The 25,347-nt window shown below is 53.0% G+C and overlaps 10 protein-coding genes across 10 annotated transcripts; 5 read left to right on the top strand and 5 right to left on the bottom strand.

The window, feature by feature from the left end:
• Positions 1-503: 503 nt before the first annotated feature.
• On the bottom strand, positions 504-2,510 carry HMPREF1120_03031 (uncharacterized protein). The gene is made up of 2 exons (XM_009157082.1): positions 1,854-2,510; positions 504-1,796 (listed from the first exon to the last, which is right to left on the bottom strand). The coding sequence occupies exon 2, from the start codon at positions 1,788-1,790 to the stop codon at positions 768-770; it is 1,023 nt and encodes a 340-aa protein (XP_009155330.1). The 5' UTR covers positions 1,791-1,796; positions 1,854-2,510; the 3' UTR covers positions 504-767.
• Positions 2,404-5,845, top strand: HMPREF1120_03030 (chromosome transmission fidelity protein 4). Its single transcript, XM_009157081.1, has 2 exons — positions 2,404-3,100; positions 3,164-5,845. Exons 1-2 carry the CDS (start codon positions 2,767-2,769, stop codon positions 3,874-3,876), a joined length of 1,047 nt encoding a protein of 348 aa, XP_009155329.1. The 5' UTR covers positions 2,404-2,766; the 3' UTR covers positions 3,877-5,845.
• On the bottom strand, positions 3,109-7,742 carry HMPREF1120_03029 (1,4-alpha-glucan-branching enzyme). Its single transcript, XM_009157080.1, has 4 exons — positions 7,696-7,742; positions 6,503-7,631; positions 4,459-6,455; positions 3,109-4,395 (listed from the first exon to the last, which is right to left on the bottom strand). The coding sequence occupies exons 2-4, from the start codon at positions 6,576-6,578 to the stop codon at positions 4,369-4,371; spliced, it is 2,100 nt and encodes a 699-aa protein (XP_009155328.1). The 5' UTR covers positions 6,579-7,631; positions 7,696-7,742; the 3' UTR covers positions 3,109-4,368.
• Positions 7,743-7,850: 108 nt separating this feature from the next.
• Positions 7,851-9,740, top strand: HMPREF1120_03028 (ATP-dependent Clp protease ATP-binding subunit ClpX; the record flags this gene model as incomplete). Its single annotated transcript, XM_009157079.1, has 1 exon — positions 7,851-9,740. The coding sequence occupies one exon, from the start codon at positions 7,851-7,853 to the stop codon at positions 9,738-9,740; it is 1,890 nt and encodes a 629-aa protein (XP_009155327.1).
• A 730-nt stretch (positions 9,741-10,470) lies between these two features.
• HMPREF1120_03027 (MFS transporter, DHA1 family, tetracycline resistance protein) lies at positions 10,471-11,828 on the top strand (the record flags this gene model as incomplete). Its single annotated transcript, XM_009157078.1, has 2 exons — positions 10,471-10,542; positions 10,596-11,828. The coding sequence occupies 2 exons, from the start codon at positions 10,471-10,473 to the stop codon at positions 11,826-11,828; spliced, it is 1,305 nt and encodes a 434-aa protein (XP_009155326.1).
• A 1,650-nt stretch (positions 11,829-13,478) lies between these two features.
• Positions 13,479-14,057, top strand: HMPREF1120_03026 (uncharacterized protein; the record flags this gene model as incomplete). Its single annotated transcript, XM_009157077.1, has 1 exon — positions 13,479-14,057. The coding sequence occupies one exon, from the start codon at positions 13,479-13,481 to the stop codon at positions 14,055-14,057; it is 579 nt and encodes a 192-aa protein (XP_009155325.1).
• Positions 14,058-14,411: 354 nt separating this feature from the next.
• Positions 14,412-17,027, bottom strand: HMPREF1120_03025 (chromosome transmission fidelity protein 4; the record flags this gene model as incomplete). The annotated part of the gene is made up of 3 exons (XM_009157076.1): positions 14,412-16,581; positions 16,630-16,781; positions 16,833-17,027. 3 exons carry the CDS (start codon positions 17,025-17,027, stop codon positions 14,412-14,414), a joined length of 2,517 nt encoding a protein of 838 aa, XP_009155324.1.
• A 1,158-nt stretch (positions 17,028-18,185) lies between these two features.
• Positions 18,186-19,386, bottom strand: HMPREF1120_03024 (triacylglycerol lipase; the record flags this gene model as incomplete). Its single annotated transcript, XM_009157075.1, has 2 exons — positions 18,186-18,973; positions 19,020-19,386. 2 exons carry the CDS (start codon positions 19,384-19,386, stop codon positions 18,186-18,188), a joined length of 1,155 nt encoding a protein of 384 aa, XP_009155323.1.
• A 633-nt stretch (positions 19,387-20,019) lies between these two features.
• On the top strand, positions 20,020-22,054 carry HMPREF1120_03023 (uncharacterized protein). The gene has a single exon (XM_009157074.1). It carries the CDS (start codon positions 21,125-21,127, stop codon positions 21,494-21,496), a length of 372 nt encoding a protein of 123 aa, XP_009155322.1. The 5' UTR covers positions 20,020-21,124; the 3' UTR covers positions 21,497-22,054.
• On the bottom strand, positions 21,876-25,316 carry HMPREF1120_03022 (uncharacterized protein). Its single transcript, XM_009157073.1, has one exon. The coding sequence runs from the start codon at positions 24,063-24,065 to the stop codon at positions 22,587-22,589; it is 1,479 nt and encodes a 492-aa protein (XP_009155321.1). The 5' UTR covers positions 24,066-25,316; the 3' UTR covers positions 21,876-22,586.
• Between the last annotated feature and the right edge of the window lie 31 nt (positions 25,317-25,347).

The following is a 25,347-nucleotide window of genomic DNA, read 5'->3' as shown; positions in this document are numbered from 1 at the left end:
TATAGAAGCACTCCGTACAAAGCGAAGAGAACGCTGGTACTCCGCACATCTCAAAGATAAGGGCTCCCTAGGCTGCCGATGCCATCTGACTATGCTCCGATAGTCGCGATATTGTTCCTTGGCACCGCTTCGTATGGTAGTACCTGAAGACTCGTCGAGCGCCGGCTTGCTGGCGCAATCTGCGTCTTGATAAGGGACAAAACAAAGACGGATTGAGGTTGCAAAGACAGTTTGCACTTTGCAGGCTCTCCCGGTTCGGTGAAAGGCAAATAACGTTGACCAGCCTTCCTTTCTATTGAGCTGTCAGCTGGGCGAAATGAAAGTCCTCCACGTCCTAATGTCCCATGTGGGATGTCTGGTAGGTACTCTTTTCCAGGCGGATACGAGGCCTTGTGGTTGCGAGAGATTGTATCTGTACTAGTAGGCCACTATAATAATGCATTCATCACAGTGCATCATCTACTATCAGTGGGGCACAGCACCTAAATAAGAGTATAGCTAGTATTCTAGTGTTATTACTAGAAGGACCCGAAAGATAGTAAACTATACCTGTAGAAGAAACTCCAGTAGAGGCTCACAGCGCTTCTAACGTGCAAATCGATCATCAGATTTGGGTATAGGGTAAGTTAATTTTTGTCTTATTTACTCTCCCCCAGCAGTATCTGGCGGGCAAGTCCAAATATGTGGAGGCGTGAAAGGTTCCGAAGCCCGATCCTCCCAAAAAGCCAGAGGTAGTAGCGAGCACAGATAAGCGAACTACCTCTTCATCATCCAAGTCGATGCTGACAATGGGTGCCTCCAGACAGTCGAAGCCCAACGTGTACTTCTCGGGGTGTGGGTAAGGGACCCAGTTGCTCCTGGCGCCCAGGTTCCCGTCCTTGTTTCTTCGATCTGACTCCCAGACGACATGCGCAGGATTGATGCATGTTTGGGGGAGATTGTGGCAGAGATGGCCGGCCCGAGGAGGGAGTTCGCACCCGGGCGACCCGAAACGCAGGATGACCATGACGTGGGCGGCGGTGGTCTCTAAACCTCCAGGGCTTGGAACGACCAGGACAACCCTCATGCTGGTACAGCGTAAAGATGTCTCGCCAAGCGTGATTGCCGTCAGGCCGGCGTTCGTATCGCCCCTGGCGCATTGCCACCTTGGGCATCCCTCCATTGCCTGTCGAGAAGGTGCTGAACCAGCAGTCCCCCTCTCCTCCAACCCGGCCACCTTCAATCGACCCAGACAGTCGGATAATGGTCCTGTGCCATGTGGGCCAGTTCCACACCCACTGCCTGTCGCAGTCATTGAAGTTGGCAACGCCAATGCGGCCCTTGACGTACGCATTGAGCAGCCCTACCAGGATGAAGTAGTACACATCCTGTTGGAACTGCCCGAGCCCGTCGAACCTGCTCTCCAGTCTCGCGTCACCCGGACGAAGATTGTCCCAGTCGACCTGGTGCGGGTGGAGATTCTGCAAGAACACACGGTAGGAATCCAGTGGACTCTCTACCGTGGCATTGGCATTGGAGGACCTCTTTCTGAAAAGAACAGTCCTCCTGGGTTGCGGAGCTCGCTGCTCCTCCTCCTCTTCCTCCTCCTCCCCTCCTTCCTCTTCCTCCTCCTCTTCCTCTTCGGCCTCCTCCTCGGCCTCGTCGTCGTCGTCTTCTTCTTCGTCGTCTTCATCTGCGGGTGGGGCAGCCGCAGGGAGAGGGCGGAAAGGGGAAGAAGAGAGAGGGAGAGGTGGGAGAGGTGTGACAATGGCAGCAGCAGCCGCGAGAGCGGGTCGCTTCCGTGGAGGCATTTCAATCTGTTCATCATGTCAGTGAGTTCCTCTGTGCAAACATGGGGGATTTGGTATGCTCACTGTTCGTGTAATCGTCCGACCTGTCGAGGAGACATTGCTGATCCTGTGGGATTGGTATGCTCCCAGTTTGATTGAATGTTTGATTCATCTGCCGAAGAGGCATCGCTAATGCTGGGGGACAGGAAGTATATATACCTGATGTATCCAGCGGTGTTGCCCCTTCCTAGAAGATGCTGAACTGCGTGTCCCTGCCATATGTGATCTGATAATTGTGGCATTGCTTATAATATGGCAGTTGCTCTCCGGTATCAGACGGCACTGGCAGTCCACTGCAGTCACATACTAGTATTGGGTTGCAGCCTCGTTTCAACTGTTGGCCTCAGCCTTGCGGGTCTCCCACACGCATCATATGTGACCTCGTGTTTGGGCCTGTCCATTGGGAACTGCGAGGACCTTTATGTTTTCGGCATTGTATCAGTAAATATTAAGAGATGTAACTTAGCTAGAGCTGGGGAGTGTTATGTCGATATACTCGTAGGTAGCGAGGTCGTTGGCTAAGAAGAATTCAAGTTGGCTACTAAGACTTGCCCACATTCTTTCTTGGTTTCCTCGAGCAGCGCCAAAGGATCTCCGGTTGTGCAGGAAGAAGAAGCCAGCATACTTCACCGGAGAGCTGAGGGTTGAATCAGCTCGTGCAGTGGTCAAACACAAAGATCGCGATTCGGTGCTGGCCGTCAGCTGGAGCAGTCAGTGCCGTTCAATTGGCGGGCGACGTCATTTGCGCTGCACGCGCCTCGTCCCCGTCCGGTTCTGGCCCTCGCATGATTCAAGTTCTATTCTTCGGTCGCTCGTCTTCACATCTGGAACCATGCTCCAGAGATCTGCCAGTGCCTCACTTACCTGGGCACGCCTGCGATATCTTTGACTGCAAGTTTTCGGCCAGTCTGATCTCAATAATGCTCTCTCCGCCCAGATGACCTCCAGGCCAGTGCGGAAGCTCCGGACAGCTGCTCCTCGTCCCTCTTCGAGTCTGGCTTCACGATGGGCTGCTCTGCATCCACCGGTCCGGACTGGCGGTCTATCCCGTTCGAGGTCTACAACAACTCCTGGTCCATCGCCGCGGCAGGTATTGTCCAAGAGGCATCTTGCTCAAGTTCGGCCAGAGCCCATCTCCGAGGTGTGGTTCACTTCGTCGTGTCCGAAACCCAGTCCTGCGGATGACCTGCTTGGCCCATCCACGCCGGGAAACAATAAAGGAGCGCAAGACCACCAGCCGCCTGACGAGCGCTTGGTTAGGCTAGGAAAAAGTATGCTTGTCCGAATCTAGCCTTGCAATCCCTTTGAAGAGACCAGTACTGACTGCCTTTCAGCATTGAGAACGCTGTCTCCTCTACTACCCGATATCCTCACCACTCCACTCCCCCATGAAATACTCTCGCCCGACATTTCATTACACCTTTTTCCTTCCACCCATCCTCACCTTCCCGCAGTCAAGGGCCGCGTTGCATACCGCGCTGCACTATGGACAGCTCCAGTGGCGTGGGGCTCCTTGCCGATCCTAGGCAATGTCAAGCTCAAGATCATCTCCGAGAAGATCGTGCGTACTGGGTTGAGATATGCAATACCTGATGACCAAGCCTCAGATCTGATGGAGGAGAAGCTCGTGGTGCGCTGGAAAACCGAGCCCAAACAGAATGGAACTGAAAACCCATCCTCAGACGCGGGAGCCTCGAGCGCCGCCGACTCCAATGCACTCTCGCAAGGCGGGATCAACCGCGGCCTGTCAAAGCTTCTTGGTGGTGATAAACCAATTCTCAATCTGAACAATGGCGACGAGTTCACAGGCCTCTTCATATTTACTTTCGATTCCAAGGGCCGCATCGCTAGCCATACTATCGAACACGCCGACGAGAACAATGGCTTCGATAAGACGAGCAAGGTGGTCACCTTGACTGACTGGTTGCTGGGCAAGGCCAAATGGGGCCGAGGCAGAGACAAAGAGCAGGATATCATGCCCGGACTCGCCATGAGGGTCTGCCGCGATGAGTGGAATGATCGCAGACATTTGCCCAAACCTCAGTGAAACAGCACGTTGGATGGACCCGCGAGGGCGGATGGGAGAAAATGCCAATTGCTGCCCATCCTCGATATCCACCACATACCACAAAAAGTAACGACAGGCAACGGCTCTTTTGAAATGCCCAATATTGATACCCTCCACTCTACGGACAAGGCGGATGAAAAGTCTGATGAATCATACGGCAATAAGCCCTCACTCCCCTCTAACATAGGTAGCTGATGTCCCTATTATTGTGGCTATAACTTGCGGCAAAACTAACGTACGTTCCTTTGGACATAAGTGACCCGTAGGTTTACAACCCTGTCTCAACGCACTTCAGGTATGCTAGAAGCCACAGGACTTTGCAAACGAAAAACAGTTTATGCCATTTTGTCTACTATTGCGCTTTCATATCTGTCGCATGCCGATTGAGTTTTTGGGGAAGCGCCTTTAACCAGGAGATCTTAAGAGGATCCCGAGGCTGAAAAGGGGAATTCGTTCCTAGCCACTGCTTCCTTAAAGCGTCTCCTCCAGAGCCAATACCTAAACGTAAAAGTCAGTACGCGCAGACAAACGAGGATCCGACAGGGGAGTAAGCAGACTTACCAAAGCCGTCCGCGCTGGAATATACACCTGGGTGTAGTTCTTCCGGTTATTCCAGGGGAAGTCCGTGGTGAAGAACCTTGTGTCCTTTGCATTTCTGCCAAAGCCACCGTGCTCCGGTGCATCTGTGTCAATGACAATCCTGTACACGCCCGCCTGTTCCACGCCTACACGATAGTCCGCAAACGAGTTGGTGGGATGGAAGTTGAAAATCCAGAGCAGTCCGGCCCGCTCAAACACAAGGACCTTGTCGCCTTCATGCTTCAGCGAGACGTATGCCTGCGGTGAATGAAGCCAGCCATACTTCTCCTCCGTCCACTGCATTGTGCGGTCGAATTCGTTCAGGAACTTGTATCGGAGCAGATGGTCCTCGGTCAAATTGAACTGCCTCCGGGCGTACCAGAAGGAGTTGTCGTTTCCTGCGCGAGGAAAATCGAGCCATTCCGGATGGCCGAACTCATTCCCCTCGAAGTTAAGGTACCCTTCGCCACCAAGGCCGTGGACGACCAGGCGAATCATCTTATGAAGCGACATTGCTCGCTCAATCTTGGGGGTGAGCTCCGTCAGCGTGGACATGTGGGTGTACATTTCAGCGTCCGCCAGCCACATCATCAATGACTTATCCCCCACCAGCGCCTGGTCGTGGGACTCGGCATACGCAATCGTCTTTTCACCGTGCCGCCGGTTGGTCAGGGTGAAGGAAATGTTTCCAATATCCCATTCATCATCCGATTTTTCTTTCAGTAACTTGATCCACATATCCGGAATGGCCATGGCAAGCCGATAATCGAAGCCCACGCCACCCAGAGACAGTTTCAGACACAGGGCAGGCATCCCAGAGACATCTTCGGCAACTGTGATGCACTCGGGATATAGGTCATGGAGCATCTCGTTTGCCAGCATCAAATACACAACGCCATCTTCGTCAACAGAAGGACCAAAATACTCGTGGTAACCTCCTGAGAAACCCGTGCCTATGCCGTGGTGAGTGTAAAGCATGGAAGTCACGCCGTCAAACCGGAAGCCATCGAACTGGTATTCTTCCATCCAGAAACGGAGGTTTGACAACAGGAAGCGTAGAACTTCATGGTGACCATAGTTGAACAGGCGGGAATCCCACAACTCATGCCGGCCCTTGGCACCTTCGTGAAAGTATAGGTGATCACTACCGTCAAACATGTTGAGACCATCCAAGGTGTTTTTGCTCGCGTGTGAGTGCACAACATCCAGAAGAACGGTGAGGCCCATTCCGTGTGCGGTGTCAATGAGCTCCTTCAGATCCTCCGGGGTGCCGTAGCGAGAACTGGCTGCAAAGAAGGTGTTGACTTGATATCCAAAGCTAGCATAATAGGCGTGTTCCATGATGGCCATCAGTTGAATGACATTGTACCCCAGATTCTTGATCCTTGGGAGCATATTCTTTGTGAACTCCTTGTAGGTTGCGACTCTCAGCTCGGGAGAAGAGATGCCGACATGAGCTTCGTATACCCGAACACTCTTGGGTTGCGGTGGCCGTTTGTTCTTGAACACGTAGCGCTCTGATTCGGGAGGGTTCCACAAGACGGCGTCGTAAACGGGGGAGACAGACAGATCCTGAGTAACTCGCTTGATCCAAGCTGGTAGTCTTTCTATCCGCTCTCCTCCGGGAATTATCATGGAGATTTTAACTTTTGAGTCGTGTGGTATCGCAGGAACTCCGTCTTTAGGGGGGAGCGTTACCTCCCATACACCAAACGGGTTCTTCGTCATGGGTGTCGCACTTCTGTCCCAGTTGTTGAAGTCGCCGATAAGAAAGGCTTGCTCGGCATTGGGTGCCCATTCGCGATACGTGATTGTGCCATCAGGACCGAAAGTGAAGCCCAGATGCTCGTAGCCTCGTGAGAACTTTTCCAAGCCCCCCTCAGTCTCGTCAATCTTCTTGATCCATTCCTGGGTTTTGGCAAACCGATGTTTCAGGGCGTCTTTGTAAGGCTCAAGCCAGGGATCGAGCTGGACAACTCCTGCAGCTGTGTTAGTCAGGACCAGGCTGGACAGAACAGCAACGCACCGGTTCCATCAGGGGCAATCTCTTGGTTGGAAGGCTGTGCTAGCACAGAGTTCCCAGAACTCTGGTTCAGTGCCATTACGGGCAGAGGTCCGGGTTGAGCTGTGAAGTCAACGGAGCCCTGCGGATGGGAGATGGTAGACGGTCCTTGTGAAGTTGGGCGAGAGCTCGAGGTTACCAATCGAAAAGAAATGGCAAAGGAAGACCTTAGTTACAGACGAGCAAAGTAGTTATCGTGTATAGGTAACGGACCACCTTTCGTTGGAACAGTTGAGCATTCGAGGCTTTTACCTGGTACCAGGCTTGCGGGATGTTATGGGCGAATGGCCTTTCTACGGCGAAATTGTTACTCGACAGGGGAATGACATCAACTGCAAAAGGCGACGTGGGGAAGCTCGCTGCCCGTTGCAGCGCAGCAGCAAATGATGGTTCAGGGAGCCTTCAGTGAGTGGGTGCCACACAAGCACTGTCTGACATCGAGTACCCCGCCGTCGCCCATCTTCTGTCGTCTGCCGCCCACCGCCGTCGCCCATCTTCTGTCGTCTGCCGCCCACCGTCCCTCCTGGGTGCCTCACTTGCAGTGCTACCTTTGCTGAGGATCATTCAGAGTGGTGGCCGAGGGTTTACGATCCACATGTTTCCGCTGTGAATGCTCAAGTGTCCTCAAGTTACGTATCTCAACAGCCAGCCTTTTCCCAACAGTAGTGCTGATGGGCCACTCCAGTTTGCTCCATGGGGATCTAAGAACCCCTATGACCAAACCTCTGCCATTTCCTGCTATTGCCTCGCTGTTGCAAAGCCATCATGTGAAAGGCGAGACTGTGTTCAGTCTTCAAATCCGCAACTTGTATCCTGCGCCGTAAGTTGGGTTCCTACGGTAGTTGCAGAGAGCAGCTAAGAGGTCTCTTCATCCTGATCGATGGGTTCCGGCGAAGCGAGGGAATGGTGGATCATTTCGGCCTGTAAAATATTGTAGTATGCAGTGTCATGCAGTGTTAAGAGCTGCATATCATGGGATAGTACTGCTTTGCCATGAAAACGGGCTCAAACTTTGAAGCATGCGCGGCGGGCGTTCACATGGCTGCACGTGATCAGCGGGCTCGAATGTTGAGCTACGCGGACTTAGTAAGCGCTGCAGTGCGCCGTCAGGGTCAGATAAGGGAGCAACAACGTGGGGGAGGTGGTCCTGATCATACTCTGAGCTCCACATCCCTCGACTCATACCTGGAGTACTCAAGACCATCTCTACTGACCCGCGGTGTGCATCTTGGTGGCCTTCGACAGGCAACGTATCGTTCGACAGCGTGTCAGTAAACTGTTTCCGCGTAGACAGTTTTACGAGAAACGAAAAATGCAGGCAGTCGGTGCCTTACCGACCTACCTGTGCCCTGCACTTGCTGGGACGATGGCGGTATCGACGGTGTCGACGGTGTCGACAGCATCGACCATGGCGATGCCAGGCCGGCTGCGTTCATCATATATTGCATTGAGCAGGCGGTCATTCTCTGCCAGCACACCCAGCCTCTCCTCTTCGCAGTTTCATCGGTCCGATTTCTCGAACCAGCCGTTCACTGGCATGTACGAGCCAGGACTGCCTACTTCCGGGCCCTTGGGGGGCGCTTCCATCTATGGCACGCCCAGGCTCACTCCCAAGATGCTAAAGCAACATCTCGATCAATTTGTTGTGGGTCAAGAACGGGCGAAAAAGGTCCTCAGCGTGGCCGTGTTCAATCACTATCAGCGGGTACAAGAGATACAACGACGGCAAGAGGAAGAGGAAGAACTGCTGGCACAAAGAGAACGCAGGGAGCGGCATCCGGTGGAAGACGAATTTCCCGGTCAGCAAGCAACGATCCGAATGGGTGGCCCTCCTACATCGGCGTTCGAGCCGCATACGAGTAACCCGCAACTGGTTGACACAAGCCCGCTCACACTGGAGAAATCCAACATCTTACTGTTAGGACCTAGCGGGGTAGGAAAGACTCTGATGGCAAAGACCTTGGCCAGAGTACTTTCAGTGCCCTTTTCAATGTCGGACTGTACTCCATTCACCCAGGCTGGATATATCGGCGAAGATGCCGAGGTGTGCGTCCATCGCCTGCTGGCTGCTGCGAATTACGATGTGGAAAAGGCCGAACATGGTATTATATGCTTGGATGAAGTGGACAAAATTGCTACGGCCAAAGTCAGCCACGGCAAGGATGTCTCGGGGGAAGGTGTCCAGCAAGCGCTGTTGAAAATCATTGAAGGTACCACCATCCAGGTGCAAGCCAAACCAGAGCGGAACGCCCCTCGTGCGGGCGGTCAGTCACAAACATATCCAACAAACAGCCCTTTGGGTGCTGGACTCTCTTCCGGACCACCAGGTGGTGCACCGCCTCCGGCGAAGGGCGAGGTGTATAATGTGAGGACGGACAACATCTTATTTATATTTAGCGGTGCCTTCGTTGGCCTTCAGAAACACATCATGGACCGTTTGACCAAAGGGAGCATCGGCTTTGGAGCTAGTGTGCGCTCCAGCTCCAACCTGCGCTCCTATGCGCGTGATCAGAAGTCAACAACAACTGCCCCGGTCCCCATCTTGCCCGGTTCTCAGGAAGAAGAACTCTATAAGAAACATTTGCCGTTCTTCACCCCGGCACCTGCAGCTGAACCACCGTCAATGGATGGCACTGGCCCTGAGCCCAACTACTTTAACCCTTTGGATCTTGTCACGCCTGCCGACCTGCAATCGTATGGCTTCATACCTGAACTCGTTGGGCGTATACCCACAACAACTGCATTGTCCGCTTTGACTCACTCGTTACTACTACGCATACTCACCGAACCTCGCAACTCCCTTGTGGCGCAATACGTTACTTTGTTCTCACTTTCCGGCATTGAGCTTCGCTTCACTACGCCCGCCCTACATGTGGTTGCGTCTAACGCACTTTCGATGGGAACAGGAGCCCGTGCTCTTCGCACCGAGATGGAAACCATTCTTGGGGATGCAATGTTTGAGGCTCCTGGAAGCAGTGTAAAGTATGTGCTGGTGACTGAACGCGTGGCCAAGAGAGAAGAGGGTGCCATCTATTTCGCCAGAGGTCAAGGAGGCAAGTTCCATGCTCTCATTGCCCAGGAAGAGGGCGAGTGGGAAGAAAAGCAGAAGCGAAAGGAGGGGGAGAGAAAGACTGCTGGGCCCTCTGCGAGTTTCGAAGACTGGAGGACCAAAGCCACGATTGCGGCCGGCAGCGGAGGCTGAACCTCGACGGCGCACTGAACTGCCATGACTATGACGAGTGACGACGGGTGTATAAACAATTGGGCAATCTGTAACTGTGTTTCCGTATCATGGTTGGTTGGAGTCCACGTCATGGGGGCTTTAATTGTGCTTCGTTTTTGTACGTGCCGGAGGACGGAGGTAACTTTCAACATGTAGGTCTGAACGTATGTGTTCATTTTGACTTTGCACGAGGCCGGGCATTTGCACTTGTTTAATCTTATTTGCTTGACTCACATGCTACTAGTAATAATGCAGTTGTACCCAGCTACTTGACGATCTTGTAGAACCGCTCGTGGCAGGCTGAGGGCGAAAAGGGGCCGGAGACTCGGAGGGGGATCATGGCGATTTCTATTCGTGGTCCGTGAGCAAGTTTCGGCCGCTGTTTCGTCGACCCGCCCGCTAACACCACGGAACCTGAACGTCGTTGACGAGAATCAATGGTAACATCGTTTTATTTCGCCTCTGATACTACCTCTAGTAATGCTTTTGCCTTGTTCTTGTTGGTGGTGTCTTTGCCTTTGGAACGTTCTGCAAGCGAGCGCTGGTCGCTAAATCGAATCCTTGCGGACATATATGCATTGGTCCTCAAGTCTCACATCTCACGTCTCACATCTCGCTCTCGATCTCGTAATCCCACTGTACCTGTGCACCTCTTTCACGGGATTGGCACGTTTCACCGTTGTCGACCTGCGGAACGAACATCTGCCTAATGGAGGCGATCACTCCAGAGCGGCGGAAGAAGATTCTTCGAGTGCTCTTCACGTCTTTGCTGTTGGACTTGGTCCGTCCAAAAACTCATCATTGCAATCCTGCGACCCTTGCTGACAACCATAGATCTCGTTCACCTTCATTCTGCCACTGTTTCCGTCGCTCCTCGCATTCTATCGAGGACTCGAGACTCAGCCGACCTCGGCTCTCAACCGCATCCTCCACTACCTCAATGCGTACAAGCAGTCATTCGCGGTGCCTATCAATGCGAAATATGACATCGTCCTTCTGGGCGGCGCATTGGGCTCGCTTTTCTCCCTTTTGCAGGCGATTGCCAGCCCCCTCATCGGTCGCGCCTCGGACAAATACGGCAGAAGAACAGCGTTGCTCTGGAGCATGGCTGGGAACATTGCGAGTGTGGCGTTGTGGTGTGTTGCGGTAGACTTCTGGACATTCTTGCTGAGTCGGATTGTGGGCGGTCTCAGCGAGGGCAACGTCCAGTTGGCAACGGCGATTGCCACAGATATCAGCACCGACGCGCAGCGCGGGTCGACTATGGCTCTTGTGGGCGCATGCTTCAGCATCGCTTTTACCTTTGGGCCGGCAATGGGAGCCGCTTTGGCGAACGTCACCACCGTTGCTGCCAATCCTTTTGCAACTGCCGCCGGCTTTTCCCTGTTTTTGATCGTGATTGAGACGCTGTATCTGTACTTCCAGCTCCCCGAAACCCTACCAGCGCGCACTTTGACGCCGGAGCGAAAAGACGGTGCTAAGCCGCGAGAGGTCCGTCATACCAACAAACCTGCCCTTCTCAACGCCATACACTTCCTTTTCCTACTGCCCTTTTCTGGACTCGAGTTCTCACTCCCGTTCCTGATAACTTCGGCTCTGTACCCCGACCATCCATCGCCTTCGAAACTCAACGGACGGTTTCTTGGGTTTGTTGGTCTGATTGCCTCTTTACTTCAAGGCTCTGTGGTTCGGCGGTTGAAGCCTCTTACCGTGGTCAGGGCAGGTGTTATATCGTGCACAATAGCGTTTTTTCTGCTTGCCAGAGTTCAGGATACTGTGGGATTGTACTGCGCCGGGACATTGCTTGCTGTTACGTCGGCCACCGTTGTGACAGGCTTGAACAGTCTGGGGAGTTTTGAGGCCAAAGCCAACAACAGAGGGCAGATCTTGGGGTCATTGCGAAGCTGGGGACAGTTTGGGAGGGCATTGGGACCGGTGGTATTCTGCAGCTTGTTCTGGTGGGCGGGCCGAGAGACTGCTTACTGGTTGGGCGGCAGCATGATGTTGGGCGTCGCTGCCCTTGTTCTGACACTGCTGAAGCAGCCACAGCTTGAGGAAACGAATTGAGACATGCCAATGATCATGAATGAGGACTGAATCAGGTGCGACGCCTTGAATCAAAGCAAAATGATGACCGGATCGGGTGACTCGAGGTGCACAATACAACCGTTGAGGGATCAAGATAGGTCCGAAACCTTTCTCGATCCGAATGCCTACATTCCATTTTACAAGAGCATTGCGTCTTCGGTGTCGCTGCAAGTCACTAGCAGGCGCATTATGATATATTCCTTGGCTGGTCACTATTCCCACCGCTGACGAGGCTCTAGTGACAAGGCTGGCCAATGGGACGCGGCCATTGTCACCAAATTCACTACAAGGCGCGTCTGGTGCACTTATTGATTTGACTCTCAGATTTCTGTTCGGGATTCAGCTGAAACTGACCTTCCCCGGGCCGATGGCTTAGGGGTTAACGGAGGGTGCTGAATCCCACGTGGGCTACTGGGGGCTACCAAAAAGGAAAAGGACAAGAACGAGAACAAGAACCAAAAAAAAAAAAAGACAAACAACAAAAACCCTCCTCTTGAAAAAAGAGGAATTACAGGTTTCACTTCCCACCGGCCGAAAAGGCCGTGGGGAGTGTTTTTTTGTTTTTTGGTCCATCCCGTGGTGCATGGCCGATTTACTCGCGACCTCCTTGTTGAGACGTCGAACACTCGTCCCTGACTCGAACAGATGAACCAGCATCGAAATCTACTGCAATGGGTGATACTGTAGTAGTATTGCTATTAGTACATTACATGCTCGACGGTCAGGGGGTTGAAGCCTCAGACATTCTGCATCAAGATGACGCTGCGGTTGAAACCCTCCACAACCCCGGCAAGCCGACGATTGCTGCAAGGGGGTAAACGAAATACTTGGATATCTCTTTCCGCATCAATATACATCGGATATAACATCTGACTTGAAGCGCATCCTCCTACTCTACATTGTAATCTATAAACAGCCGAAACTCCAGGAATTGAACAAGGTCGAGTCGAATCCAATAATAGATCATGATGATGATGATCTGACACCGATGATGATGCGCACACAGACTCGGATCTCCTGGTCACCAACCGTTACCCATCTGCCCTGCATGTAATCATGTCTTCCCGCTCCGCTCTGTCGGAGTTCAGGCCCCACGGTTGATCCAGACACCGGACATACCTGAATCAGGGTTTCAAGTTCCTCTAAAGATGACATGCAGTGAGCTTATACGCAAACAAGCATCGGATCTCATACGAAACACGAAACAAGATCTCCTCTCCCCTAGCATGGCAGTGCGGTGAAGAATGTCCGGCCGATGACAGTCGTGACCTGGCCCGCCCACCCACTGGCACTGTATGACCGGGGGTTTCGCATCAACTCTCCATAATGATACGCCAATGGCAGAGGACATCATCAACGCGGATGTTTACCTTTTGCACCGCACCTGGCTGGTAGGAATACAAATAGAATATCCACTGCTCTCAACTACTACTTTCAATGTGGTCGAGATACGTTCGGTCGGGTTATCATACAGTAACGAAGTCCCACCACGAAGTCCCACCACGAAGTCCTAGGTTCGAAATCAGACATCCATACCAGGGTAGACAAGGTATCTACCAAGCAAATCAAGACAGATTGGCTTGACTGTCCGAGTCTCATCCACTCCTAGTACGACCATTCATCACCAGCATGAACACTCAACAACTGGCCTCCTATACAGGCACTGTGCTGGGCATTGCCGCCACGGCAGCAGGGCTTAGAGCCGTCCTGCGACCAAAAGAGTTTGCGGCATCGTTCGGTCTGCCCGTGGACGTGGGCGTGAACGACATTGGCAATGGACAACAGCACCGCGGTTCCTGTTCCCGCTCCTACTTCCCGGCCCATGTCGACCACCAACATGCGATCACAGTGACCTGGACGAAAGAGAAAGAGGATCTCAATGATGCCACCAACGGACACAGACTCGCGCTGCCTTCCGCCCCAGTCCAGGGTTCCTTGCCGCCGCAAGAAACCGAGAAAGACGGAAACAACAACAACCCTTTCATTCCCCTCGTGGGAGTCCGCACCCTTGCCGTCGCCTTTTGCCTGTTTGTTTTCTCCACGCAGCAAAACCTGCACGCTGCAGGAGTCGTTCTGTTGTGTAACATGGTGTCCATGCTCGGTGATGTCTTGATCTGTTATCGGCAGGGCACCGCCGGGTCGACAAGGTCGCACGTGGTTGCGGCCTTGGTGTTCGGCGGCTTGGGTGGGTTCATGGCGTTGCAATAGTGATGTGAGTGGTGTTGCGTCTGCGGTGGCAGTCATTGTCGAGGATCTGGTGTCATAATGGTATAGATTGATACCTCGTTGTCCCAGAGATAGGTGCCTCATTTATCGCCATTAAGGCGAAAAGACATTTTGACACCATAGCAGCCAGAAGGGGGAAAGCAGCAAACAAGAAATGTAGTGTCGAGAAGGTTATGCGTACCAGCCATTCATTATCATCAGAATTGACATCAGCGAAGTCCGTTCAACTAAACGCCATCCACATATCCATCCAGCTCCAGCACGGCCCTTAGAGAACTCCTGTGCTCTAAAATCCAATTACAGGCTGCCGCTCAGTTTTCCTTTCTGCCATTTCAATCACTCTTCTTCAAGACCCATCAGCCTCCGTTCCGCATACTCTCTGATCTTGTCCTCGAGCACCGTCCGTCCCCATCGTCCTGCGACCTTGGCGGCGGCCTCGAGCATCTTGCCGCTCCTATCCTTCAAGAGCCCAACTATCTCCAGTGCTTTCATTCCTCTGTCCTCTCCCTCTCGACATTCGACGGCGAGTAGCTGCAGCAGGATTTTGTCGACGTCAATCTCACGCTTCAGGACCTCCGTCTTCTGTGAATGGCTCGCCTTCTCGCCCAGCCCCTGCACCAAGTCATCCACCAGACCTAGCAGCAAAGAAGCGCGGACAAAAGACTCTTCCAGCCTGACTCCCGCGGCAGCGTTGGTCTCTTCTTCGCCATCCTCACCTCGCTCCGCAGGACGAGATACTGGGACGTGGAAGTCGAATTCTGTCAACAACGGTCGAGGGAAATATGGGGTCTTGTCTCCGCCTTTCAGAATGATGCAATGGAACCTCTCCCCTGCCACCGCCACCGGCCAGTAGGTCTCTTCCTTCTTACCGTCTTTCACTCTGTCCAGCAGCCTGGTATCAAGCAGAGGGACCCATTTTGCCTGGCCGGGGCTGCGCCAATGCAGCAGGGTGAGCAATACACCGTTGCTGTCGTAGATGCACGGATCTCCCACGTCACTCCAGAAGACAGTTTTCAGACTGGCCTCTTCGTCGTCTGAATCCGGGGCAACAGTACCCAGAGCAACGACATCTTCATTCTGGAAGTTCTCATCTCGCTTCACGTCGTCAATGCTGTACATCAGTTGTGTGCATCCGTCAGCGCCAACAGGTCCGTTGCCGACTGTCATGACATAGTCACCCCATGCGGCGCACGTAACTGCCGGTGTACTTTTCATTCGCCACATCCGCACCGGAGTGCCGAAGAGCGTCCAGACTCGTACATAGTTCTTGTTTGTAACGGCAACAATATATCTGGTGCTAAGCGCAATGCATGTTGCTTCCTCGCCATCGGGTAGGATAATGCGAGAATCTGAGCGGGCGGTCCACGTCTCATGAGGTCGATAGAAGATCACTGCTGGCTGGCCATCTTTCGCGGGAGAGGCGAACAGAGCACCGAACTCGTTCAAACAAGCTTTGTCGTACCGGAATGGATCGGTGAAATGGAAATCCCTGAATTCTTCCCGGTCGTAGAACTCGACCGTCACAGTATTGTGGGTATCCTGATCGACTGTCCATACGAAGCCGATCAGATTCAAGCACAGGTACTTGCGGTTTCCACGCCAGGGTGTGGCGCCAGGCTGGAACGACTCGTGTACTTGTGGTTGCCAGGCGTCCTGTCTGTTTCTTTTGAGCATAGGGCCAGGGAAGTTTCCATTGCTGGGTCGTTTCCCGTTTTCATTGATGTAGCCTGCTCCGTCGTCGTCCTCAATCCAATCATAGTCCTCCTCAGGCCCTAAAAGCTCGTCCAGACTATCTGGGGTCCCTGAACGCGGTTTACCTTGACCGTTGACCAATGGTTTCCGGCCATTCATCGCCGCAGCCTTCTCCTCCAGCGGGTCGTGGAAGAAAGGGGCTCTAACTGCAGGTCCCTTGAGCAATTTGACATGGGCTTCGTCCTTGAGGAACTCCGGGATGATGAATAGCTCGCCATGAGAAGTTGTCCAGTTGAAAATATTCTCACCATGGTTCTGCCAGGTGATATTGATGATTTTTTCGTAGTTGAATTGTTTGAGTACGGTCTGCGTCCGGGCATCCCAGATGACCAGTTGGTCGTCGTCCGCACTGGAGCTCGCCAGCAAGGCTCCATTATGTGACCAGGCGATGGAAGTGATATCACCATTGTGTGCGCCGGAAAAGACTCTCTGATGGGCCCCATCTTCCACCGAAATAACTTGAATGTCTCTTGTCGGGGTAGCACAAGCAAATGCTCTCCCATCTGGATGCCAAACGCATCTCGAGGTGGCATACTCGGCAGTCTCGAGGCGCTTGATGACGCCATCAATTGTTCTAAGCAAGGTAGGCTCCGGCGAAGTCATCGCGTAAATGTAGATCACCCCGTTGGTGCAGGATGCAGCCAGATATTTGCCGGAGGGATCGTAAGTCAAGTGTTTTATCGGCTTTGGGTGGTCCCTCAGTATGGTTATTTGCTCGATATCGTGTCGATTGACGATCTTGACCTCGAGTTCACTGTACCAATTAGACAAGGTATGACACCACTGGGGACCGATCACCTACTCGCTCGAGACGGCGACCCAATTCTCGTCCGGAGACAAGGCAACATCCCTGATGGGGAGCGTTGTCCTCACCAGCAGTTGCTTTAAGTCCCCTGAAGGTACTGCATATTCGCAGACAGTGCCATTTTCACAGCCCAAGATCACATAGTCATTCTGTGCTCTTGTCAGCATCTTCCGCCATATATTGTCTCAAGCCCTCCGTACCCCTGACGCAACTGCATACGTCTCCTCGTGTGTCTCGGGCAGCAAGTCCGGCTCGTTGTTGTCGCCAGTCCTGAAGGAGCGGGCGAAGTTGCCTATGCCTGCAACGATCAGTCTCTTGCCGTCAGGCGAGTACTGCAAGTATGTAGGGCCCGGGGGCTGGGCAGGACGGCCGGGAAATGGAGGTCTATCAGGCATCGTGGTATAGGCCTCGTCGTGGTGTTATGCCAGAATGTGAGATCTCTGGCTCACACGGCGCGCCAGAGCATGAACACAACTTGAGTAAGTGCAACACTGTGGTACTGCTGTGCTGCCAGTAGTTGTAGTACTAGTGATAATATCGCAGGACTGTTCAAGTTGTCGCAGCGTAGAAACGCGTCGATAGCGCGTCTTCCCCCAACGCGTCGTGTGAGAACCACTTCCGAAGTTCAGCCGGGAAATGTTCTACTGTATCTAGCACGTGCAGTACCTCATAATAAGTATGTTTTGGCCACTACAACGTTGTACATTACCAGTATTGACAGGCCTTGGTAGAGGACCAAGGAAGCCATTATACAGGGGGCCAAGCTTGGAGTCCGGTCAGAAGGGAAATGGCCATGAACGGGCTGTAAATACGTGGGATGAGAAACACGCCTTCTTCAATATTACCCAGCTAACAAAAGTGAGGGCGCTCACCGTTTCAGCATCAGCCTTGTGCAGCGACCTCGCGGCACCATCTACTGTATACCGCAATGAAGCCGGAATGATCAGACACATAGTGTAGTAGTGACATGATCACGAGCGTGCGTGGCGATGAGCCACATTCGACAGTCATATCATCCCTTCACAAAGGTGTCTTTACACTCGCTAGGGCAATGTAAGCTCATGTGATCGTTTCCAGCGTCCACATGTGCAGCTTCTTCAGCGGCCGATAGGCCAAAATCACTCTTTGACTTGCCGGCCTGTATTCTGCATTGAAATGAGACCATGGGTGGTGCTGCTACCGGGAGCGGTGCTCTGCAGACCTGACTTTATATCGGTGTGCCGGGTAGCGGGGACATGAAAGCCCATGGACCTCGTTCTTATAATGTTGGCTCTGAGCCCGTATGATAGTGTCACTTCGGCGAGAGTCGGTCTGGTCGACAGAGGCAATTGCCCAACCGACCCACATGTCATCATAGCATGGCGGGATCACTGTAGGCATGTCGTCTTGTCTCGTCTCGGCAACGAAACCATCCCAGAGGTGAGCCCAACCCAGTCAAAGCTGCCATAAATGGCACTTCGTGATACTGAATAGAATGTTGGGTCCTCTTTACTCAAAAGGGAGCAAGAGGCGTAATTGATCAACGGATTTTGCCAAATCCGGGGATCAAAACTTCATGTCACGGGAGGACCAGTTGTGGCAGACCCTGAAGGAGCGGAAGCTGGATATAAGCAAAGTCGAATGTGCGAGATGACATCCTGAACATATTCGCGGCCCTGAGGCAACAGGCGGTCCATGTGCATAAAGTGGTGCGGAACTCCGTTGAACCTCCTCAAAACAACTTGGTTGCCGGCTTCTTCGACCCTTTTCGCATACGCTTCGGCCTCATCCCTGAGTGGGTCCACCTCAGCTGTGGCCACATAGGTCAGCGGCGCCAGGTTTGTGAAGTCTGGAGCATTCAGCGCATCTGCGAACCATGACATGTCGCGCTTTTGTTCTTTGGGTTTGGTAGGATGCTGTGCTCCAACGGACATCCATTTGAAGGTGTCAAACCATTTCAGCTTGTCCCAATTGAGAAGGGGCGCAAACTCGGCTTCCCGCATACTAGGCCAAGGGCTCTGGTCTGGGGTCGCATATTTCTTGACATCACTGATGGTAGGTGTCCCAACGATGACTCCCTTCAATTTCTCGCCGAAGCCGCCATCGCGGAAAAGGTGATTGAGAATGAGTGCTATCGTAGCGCCTGATGATTCTCCGCCGAATGTTATGTTAGCCGGGTCGATGGAGAACGTCTTGTGATTCCCAAGGACGTGCACCACTGCGGCTAAGCCGTCCATGATCCCTATGGGAAAAGGGTACTCGGGGATTAAGCGATATTCGACATCGATGACACAGCACGGCACAGAGGCACAGATGTGGTGGCAGATGTGTGCGTCTGTTTCGAGATCGCCTACCGCCCAGCCTGCTAAGGTTAACGGCTTACACTTGTCCTTGTAGGAATGACATACCACCACCGTGGAAGTTGAAATGGACCGGCCAGACTTTGCGCTTTCCTGGCTCTTCCCCAGGGGGCACAAAGACACGCACATTGATGTCTCCTGGGTATTTGTCCCAACCTGGCACTTGTGTTTCACCAATCCCACCGACGCCGGTCGCTGGGGCCGCTGCATAAGAATAGAGCGCAGAATAGTTCTGGCGAACAACATTCAGATCCTTAGAAATGGGAGGGCCATTTGCGATGTAGTCATTGTATAATTTGACAAAGGCAGGGTCAAGCTGGTCGACGACCGACGGATGAAGGGGATTGCGAAGAGGCAGAGACGGTGACTTGGTCCCCTCAAAGGCGTCCGGCATTCGCAGGTCTCTAGAATTCATCGTGGTGGCAGCTGTCGCATGATCGAATCCTCCTTCACAGACCGTGGTTATCGTCGAGAGGTCTGACGGTCCTTATAGAGCCAGCGATATAGCGGAATGCGAACGAGACAGGTAGCCCATCATGATCGCATCAAGAAAAGGTCGTTGCCCTCGACCATGCAGGGAGGACGCAGGCCAGATGAGGTGCGCCGTGCCGTGCAGTGGCTCGGAAGAGAGGGTGACCCTCGTGTCTTTCTCCTCAGGCTCAGCTCTCCGAGTCCAGCAGGTCGGTCCTTTTGGTGGCCAAACTGACTATTGGCCGGAGGTGGATGAGATGGTCTGCTGCTGGGCCGGAACAGCGTCGTGGATCGGGCAACAGTGATTGGAGTTAAAGTCCGATGATGGACACCAGGGGGACGAAGGCGAAAATGGGCTCGACGCCTGTCAGTCAGTGTCATCTGCCGCCCTTGAACTCCTCAGTCAGATGCCAGTAAGTGATGGGCGCGATCCAGATAAAGTCCGAAGCGCGTTGAAGCGCAATGCCGTGTCCAAGCTGGACGTTGAGGCATCCCCACGTCGTGTCTGACCGGGCATGTCGCCCAGATCATGGCACACGATAGGGTTAAATGTTGTGTCAGACAGAATCATATTCCTGGCGGACATTCTCCCTCCAAACTCTCTCCGCGACTCTACCGCACATCCACTGTGCATCCTCCCTCGTACCACATTCCGTTCATGCCGCCCTCCTCGACTGCTTTTCACCCTCCTATAACCAGGTGTGGTGGTCCCTTCCCCTTACTTACGCTGCTTGGATATGTCCGCATCGGATTGCGCTCATTTTCCACAGACCAACGACCGAGGTCAATTGTCTCGGCCACTGACTACTGTACCAAGGTCTATCCATCCCGATGATGATGCTTCCTGTACTAGTACTGCAGAACTGGCACTCGTCTCCTTATGCTTCCCTTTCCGATCCAAGTCGTCCCTGTACTTTCGGCCACCTCGGAGCTTGCAGACTCCTGCTGGACGGCACGCGGAAGCAGGAGAGGGAATATGTGTAAGCCACATACGTGCAAGCGGATGCTGAAGAGGCAGAGCGCCGACTGCTCGTATATGGAACAGCACTTCTGTTTTCGTGTTGAATCGAACTCACGAGTTTGCCACATCTGCCTTTTGGAACTTGATCAGGCTTTGACATCACAACATGCCCTGCCCACCTAGGCCAGCGAAGTTGTTGAGATTGCGAAGTGACAAGAGACGACAGACCCCGTTCAAGTTGTAAGCTTCAAGGTTTTAGGAGATTAACACCTTTAGCAGCGACACACAACGCAAATATCAGTGGCTCTGCCTCCTCCATCATTCTGCATCAGTTATGCTGACAGTCAAGACGAGCCCCTATGTCTTCCTGCGCCGATCGATGGATACCCAAACCGGTCCCAGTCTCGGTTTTCTTCATCCTGCCTGTCCTTCCACCATCCGTCATTACAGTCATAGCCTCAAATGTCTTCATCCACAGGTTCTTGTCGTCTAAGCGCTTCGCAGTAGCTTTCCTCCTCAAACCACCATCCCTCAATCGACTCGTTTTCCCAGCTTTCGGTCGCAAGGGGAGTTTGTCCAGCAAGCCCTAGATCAGAGCAACAGTGGATGATGGCGCGCACCTCCTCCGGTGTGTATTTCTCAATGAACGCCGTTGCCTTGATCTCGCGGGCGATTGTACTGGCTCGAAGTCCTCGGTCGTGGAGCTGCATGATCGCCCGACATGTGCTCCCCTTCACCAACATCCTCTTCACAGCCAAATAAGGTGGGAACGCGCATAATCGCTCAACTGGAGCTTTCCGGTCATGCCCAGTGGCCTGGATATTCATCGGCGCCCTGTCTGCAGACATATCCATGGTGTTGTGGCCACTGTCCTCTTTTACATTGCCTGCTCGTTCTTCAATATCCGGGTCTCCAGAAAACCACTCGGCCTCGAATCCATATTCGCTCGATGAATTTTGTTTGTCTTGGTGTTCGACAGGATGCTCAATGTTCTGGGCTCGTAATCGCCCTCGGTATCTTTGCTCCTGCTGGATCGAGAGAAGCTCATCCGGCTTGTATTGATGTGTGGAACACGAGGGATATCGCGCCATAAGCGCAGCGTGATCGGTTCGATATGGCCGTAGGCCTGTCACGGATGGGAGAGAGCCGTAGGGAGCGCGGTATCGGGATACGAAGAAAGGCCAAAAGACCTGTGATAAGATTGCTTATGGTGGAGCGAGACATTCGTTGATGGTAGATTGCGCATATCAAGTATCCGCGCAGGTATTTTACGGTACCGGATGGGCATGTCGTAGGCAAGGCACGCTTAAGATGCACCAGTATCAAGTTGGTCAACGCGACTGGAGTGAAGCAAACAGGTCGCCCTAATCGAGGTACTCGAGAGGATTCAAGCGTGCATGGAGCGGCGCCACAGGCTGGGGATTCATTGCTAGCATGACCTGTTTTCTTACAAGGAGCCAAATCACGGCGTGTGAAGGACGAAATACTCGGATCAGGACGTGAAACTCATTTTATCCTATCAGACCAGGTCATACAATAAGCTAGCAAATCAATGTCGCCCTTCTGGAGTCCAGGTTGACCTCGATGTAGTTGGGGAAAGCTAGTTGGGTACGGCCACTGGTTCTGCAGTTTGAAGCACAGCACAAGAGAAGAACACCGAACGTAGGAGCAGGCCCCTTCCACCTTGGTCCTTGATATTGGTCCAAGTAGAAGCAAGCCAACCAAGAAAGACCGCTAAGAAATACCCGTAGCCTTGTTCCAAACCTGTGGAAGCCAAAGCAGTCCCGAACTGTCTATTATCACCATCAACAAGCCTGTCGGCGGTAGAGGTGGTCACTGAGCGAATTGTTCGGCGTTGTGCGCACTGGAAAATGAAAATAGAGGAAGTTGGCTTGCATCACGCAAGAGCCTCGTCGAAGTGTTGGAAAAGAAAGCAGAAAAATGACCCGAACTTTTGAGATTTGGATCGTGCAGTTTGGACGCCATACGCCATCGCCAGGTATGCATTCTGTAACAAGAGCAGGCGTATGGCGCGCCCCTGGCACAGCTTTGTTGCATGGTTTCGTCGTGAGATAAAAAAAGATACATTGAGCTTGGGGTTGACTCGTCGAGGTCGAAGGAGATCAATGCCCAAAATGCCGTGTATTGACCGCAGGGTCAATGGCGTGCCATTACGACGGATTTCAATCTTCTTCCTCGCCGGTCTGTGCGAGGGCAGCACGAGCTGAGCTCGGGGGCGCGAACCTGCTCAGCAGCTCGGATATCTCGTGCCTCTCGATATCGGCCGATTTCGCTTCCTCCTGAATTGCCTCGTGGTGGGTTGCCAATCGTTCGACGGCGAGAGCGACGTCGTCCAGTGTCTCCGTCATGGCATCGAGATGAATGACGACGTAACGGAAGAAGCGGGTGACCTTCGAGATTGGCAGCGCGCCTGCTTGGATGTAGTCCATGTACTCTTCGGACTTGGCCATCCAGTCCTTGATGGTTTGGGACTGCTTGGCCAGCGAGTACTTGTAGAAGACCTTTGTCGGGCGAAGATGCGGCCAGTTGCCGGCGCTCATGGACTTGAGCCCCTTCTTGGACGAGCCAGGGTTGGCAGATGTCCCATTGTCGGTAGCCATCTCGTCAAGCTGCTTGGTGATGAGTTCGGTTTGGCTGCCGGTGCTCTGAGTGCGCTGCGTCTGATCTTCGACCTCTGCCACGGCCACAGCCCCTGTCTCGGATGTCTCGGCGGTCTTCTGACGCTTCGATGACTCTTGTTGGTCTCCGCAGGATGCATCATTGCCACGCCGGCGTCTCTTGCGGCGGGACTTGTTCTTCGATGGGCCCGTTTGTGCTGGTGTAGGAGTATCGGCGCGCGGAACTTGACTGGAAGGGGGGATCTCATTGTCGTCTGCGACGTTGTCATCGCCTTCAAGCCTGACACTGCCTTGCTCTTCGGGAATCCCGGTGACGTCCCTCGTGTGATCCTTAAATTCCACTTTGAGATTGCGCACTTCGTCTTCGTCCTCGTGACTAAAGACACCTTCAGGTTCTTGCATGTGTTTGATTTCACATGAGGGTGTGCTATCCCATGCATCAGGGGCGAGATTTCGGTTGTCAATCTTGATCTTTGCATCTTCTGTTTCATCCTCAACAGTGCCGTCGGAGTCGCTGGAGGTCACACTGCTGTCTTCGTCATCATCCTCGGCATCATCATCCTCTTCTTCACTTTCATCCTCATCGTTGTCGTCGTCGTCATCATCAGCATCAGCATCGTCGTTATCGTCTTCTTCTGCGCTATCCTCCAAAGTACTCTCATCTTGGTCGTCTTTGGGTGTTTCACCACAATCCTCGTCAGGCCCTTCACTTCCGGGCTGAGCTCCCTCGTCTCGGGACCCCTCACGGTATGCCTGAGTGTTGCTGAAGAATATGTGTGCACCATGAACTTCTGGGGGAGGGCTTGATTCAAGCTCTGCATTAACGATGGCGGCCATGTCTATTTCTTCATCTTTCTCAGCCTCCACCATGTCCGACAGGTGTGGCGACATTTCAACCTGACTGAGACGACTTGCTGTGTAGGCCTTTTCCATCCTTCGTCTTTCCCGACGTCTTTTGTTGTGGAGACGGCGATACTCACGTTCTCTGTCCGGGTGCTTCTTTCGCCAACGGGCCCAGCTCATGTGAGACCGAGTGGTACTGTTCGGGACGTAAGTAAGAGAGGCAAGGCGAAAAATACTGTTGAGGGGAGGGGGTAATAGTCCGGCAAGCCTTGCTTTCGTGGTTGAATATCCTTCCAGCGACAGGAGTGGCTTAAAGTGAGAGATGAGGGGGATATGGAAACAATCAGGAAAAAAGGAGGAGATTTAAATGAAACAATATAGGAATGCTGGGCCGCTGAAAAAGCCGGTGAGATAGAGGTGACCAGCCTTCCATAGACTTGAAGCCACCCACGCTCTGCTCAGTGTAGAGGTCCAACGGCGGCCCACAGGATGTATCAGTACCAATGCAGGTCAGGTTAAAAGAAAATCGATGCGTCACGCCGCAAAAATGGCTTCTCTCATAAACCCGATGTTGGTGGTGCTGTCGTGACAAGGTCAACCGCAGTACTTCCCAGGATGACGGAGTAGGACTGCTCTTTTCACCAGCCTCTTCTTTTGCCAATAGATAAACTGCTCAATACGCCAACCAGGGAGAACCCGGAAGTACGGTGGCAGAGACAGACTCAGGCACTTCTTTGTTTGCTGATCAGTCCGTTTCGCATTGAAGCAAAAGCGAAGACTGGACACTTTGCGGGGTAATTGCGTTAAATTAGTCTGAAACGGGACCAGGAGACAAAAGGAAATATCCGAAAGAGAAAAGACGCTGCAGCGATTCACTGTGAAAGTGTTGAGCATGACGGGGTCTGATAGACGGGTTGTGGACCAATTGGTCTTCGGCCCAGGCAGGGACGGGTAGCCGCCGTATATTCAGCTCGCCTCGATGAGAAGCCATCGATTGCCAGCTTGATTGAGATTTCGTCTGGAACCGAAGTGGAGGAACATAAAACTTTCAGGAATGCATGACCAGGTAGAATGGAAGACGTCCATGCAAGGATGATGTGTGCGGCGTGAGGCTTGGCTCTTTAAGAGCAAACAATGCGAACATCCAGCCGACCTTGCCATGCGTGCTCTCAGATTGAGGTCTCGGATGCGAATACAATTCAACTGATCCACTGAACATTGATTGACAAGCCGAGAAGGGGAAAGAGATCAAAGTACTAGTACCTCCTTGCATGACCGGCCAACAACATCGACTCGACTGCCGCAGCCGGATGCACGGGTGGCATGTACGCGTACGGTAGGATTCATGGAAACGTTGTTTGCTTCAAGGCACGCGGTTTGGATCGAAACATTGGGGCTGCAGCAGCATTTGCTGTGGTCATTCGAGGTGTACAGGGAAGAGGATGCTGGGAGCAGAACTGTG

The sequence above is a fragment of the Exophiala dermatitidis genome (assembly GCF_000230625.1).
Source record: "Exophiala dermatitidis NIH/UT8656 unplaced genomic scaffold supercont1.3, whole genome shotgun sequence".
Taxonomy (NCBI): domain Eukaryota; kingdom Fungi; phylum Ascomycota; class Eurotiomycetes; order Chaetothyriales; family Herpotrichiellaceae; genus Exophiala; species Exophiala dermatitidis.
This window is presented reverse-complemented; position numbering and strand designations above follow the sequence as displayed.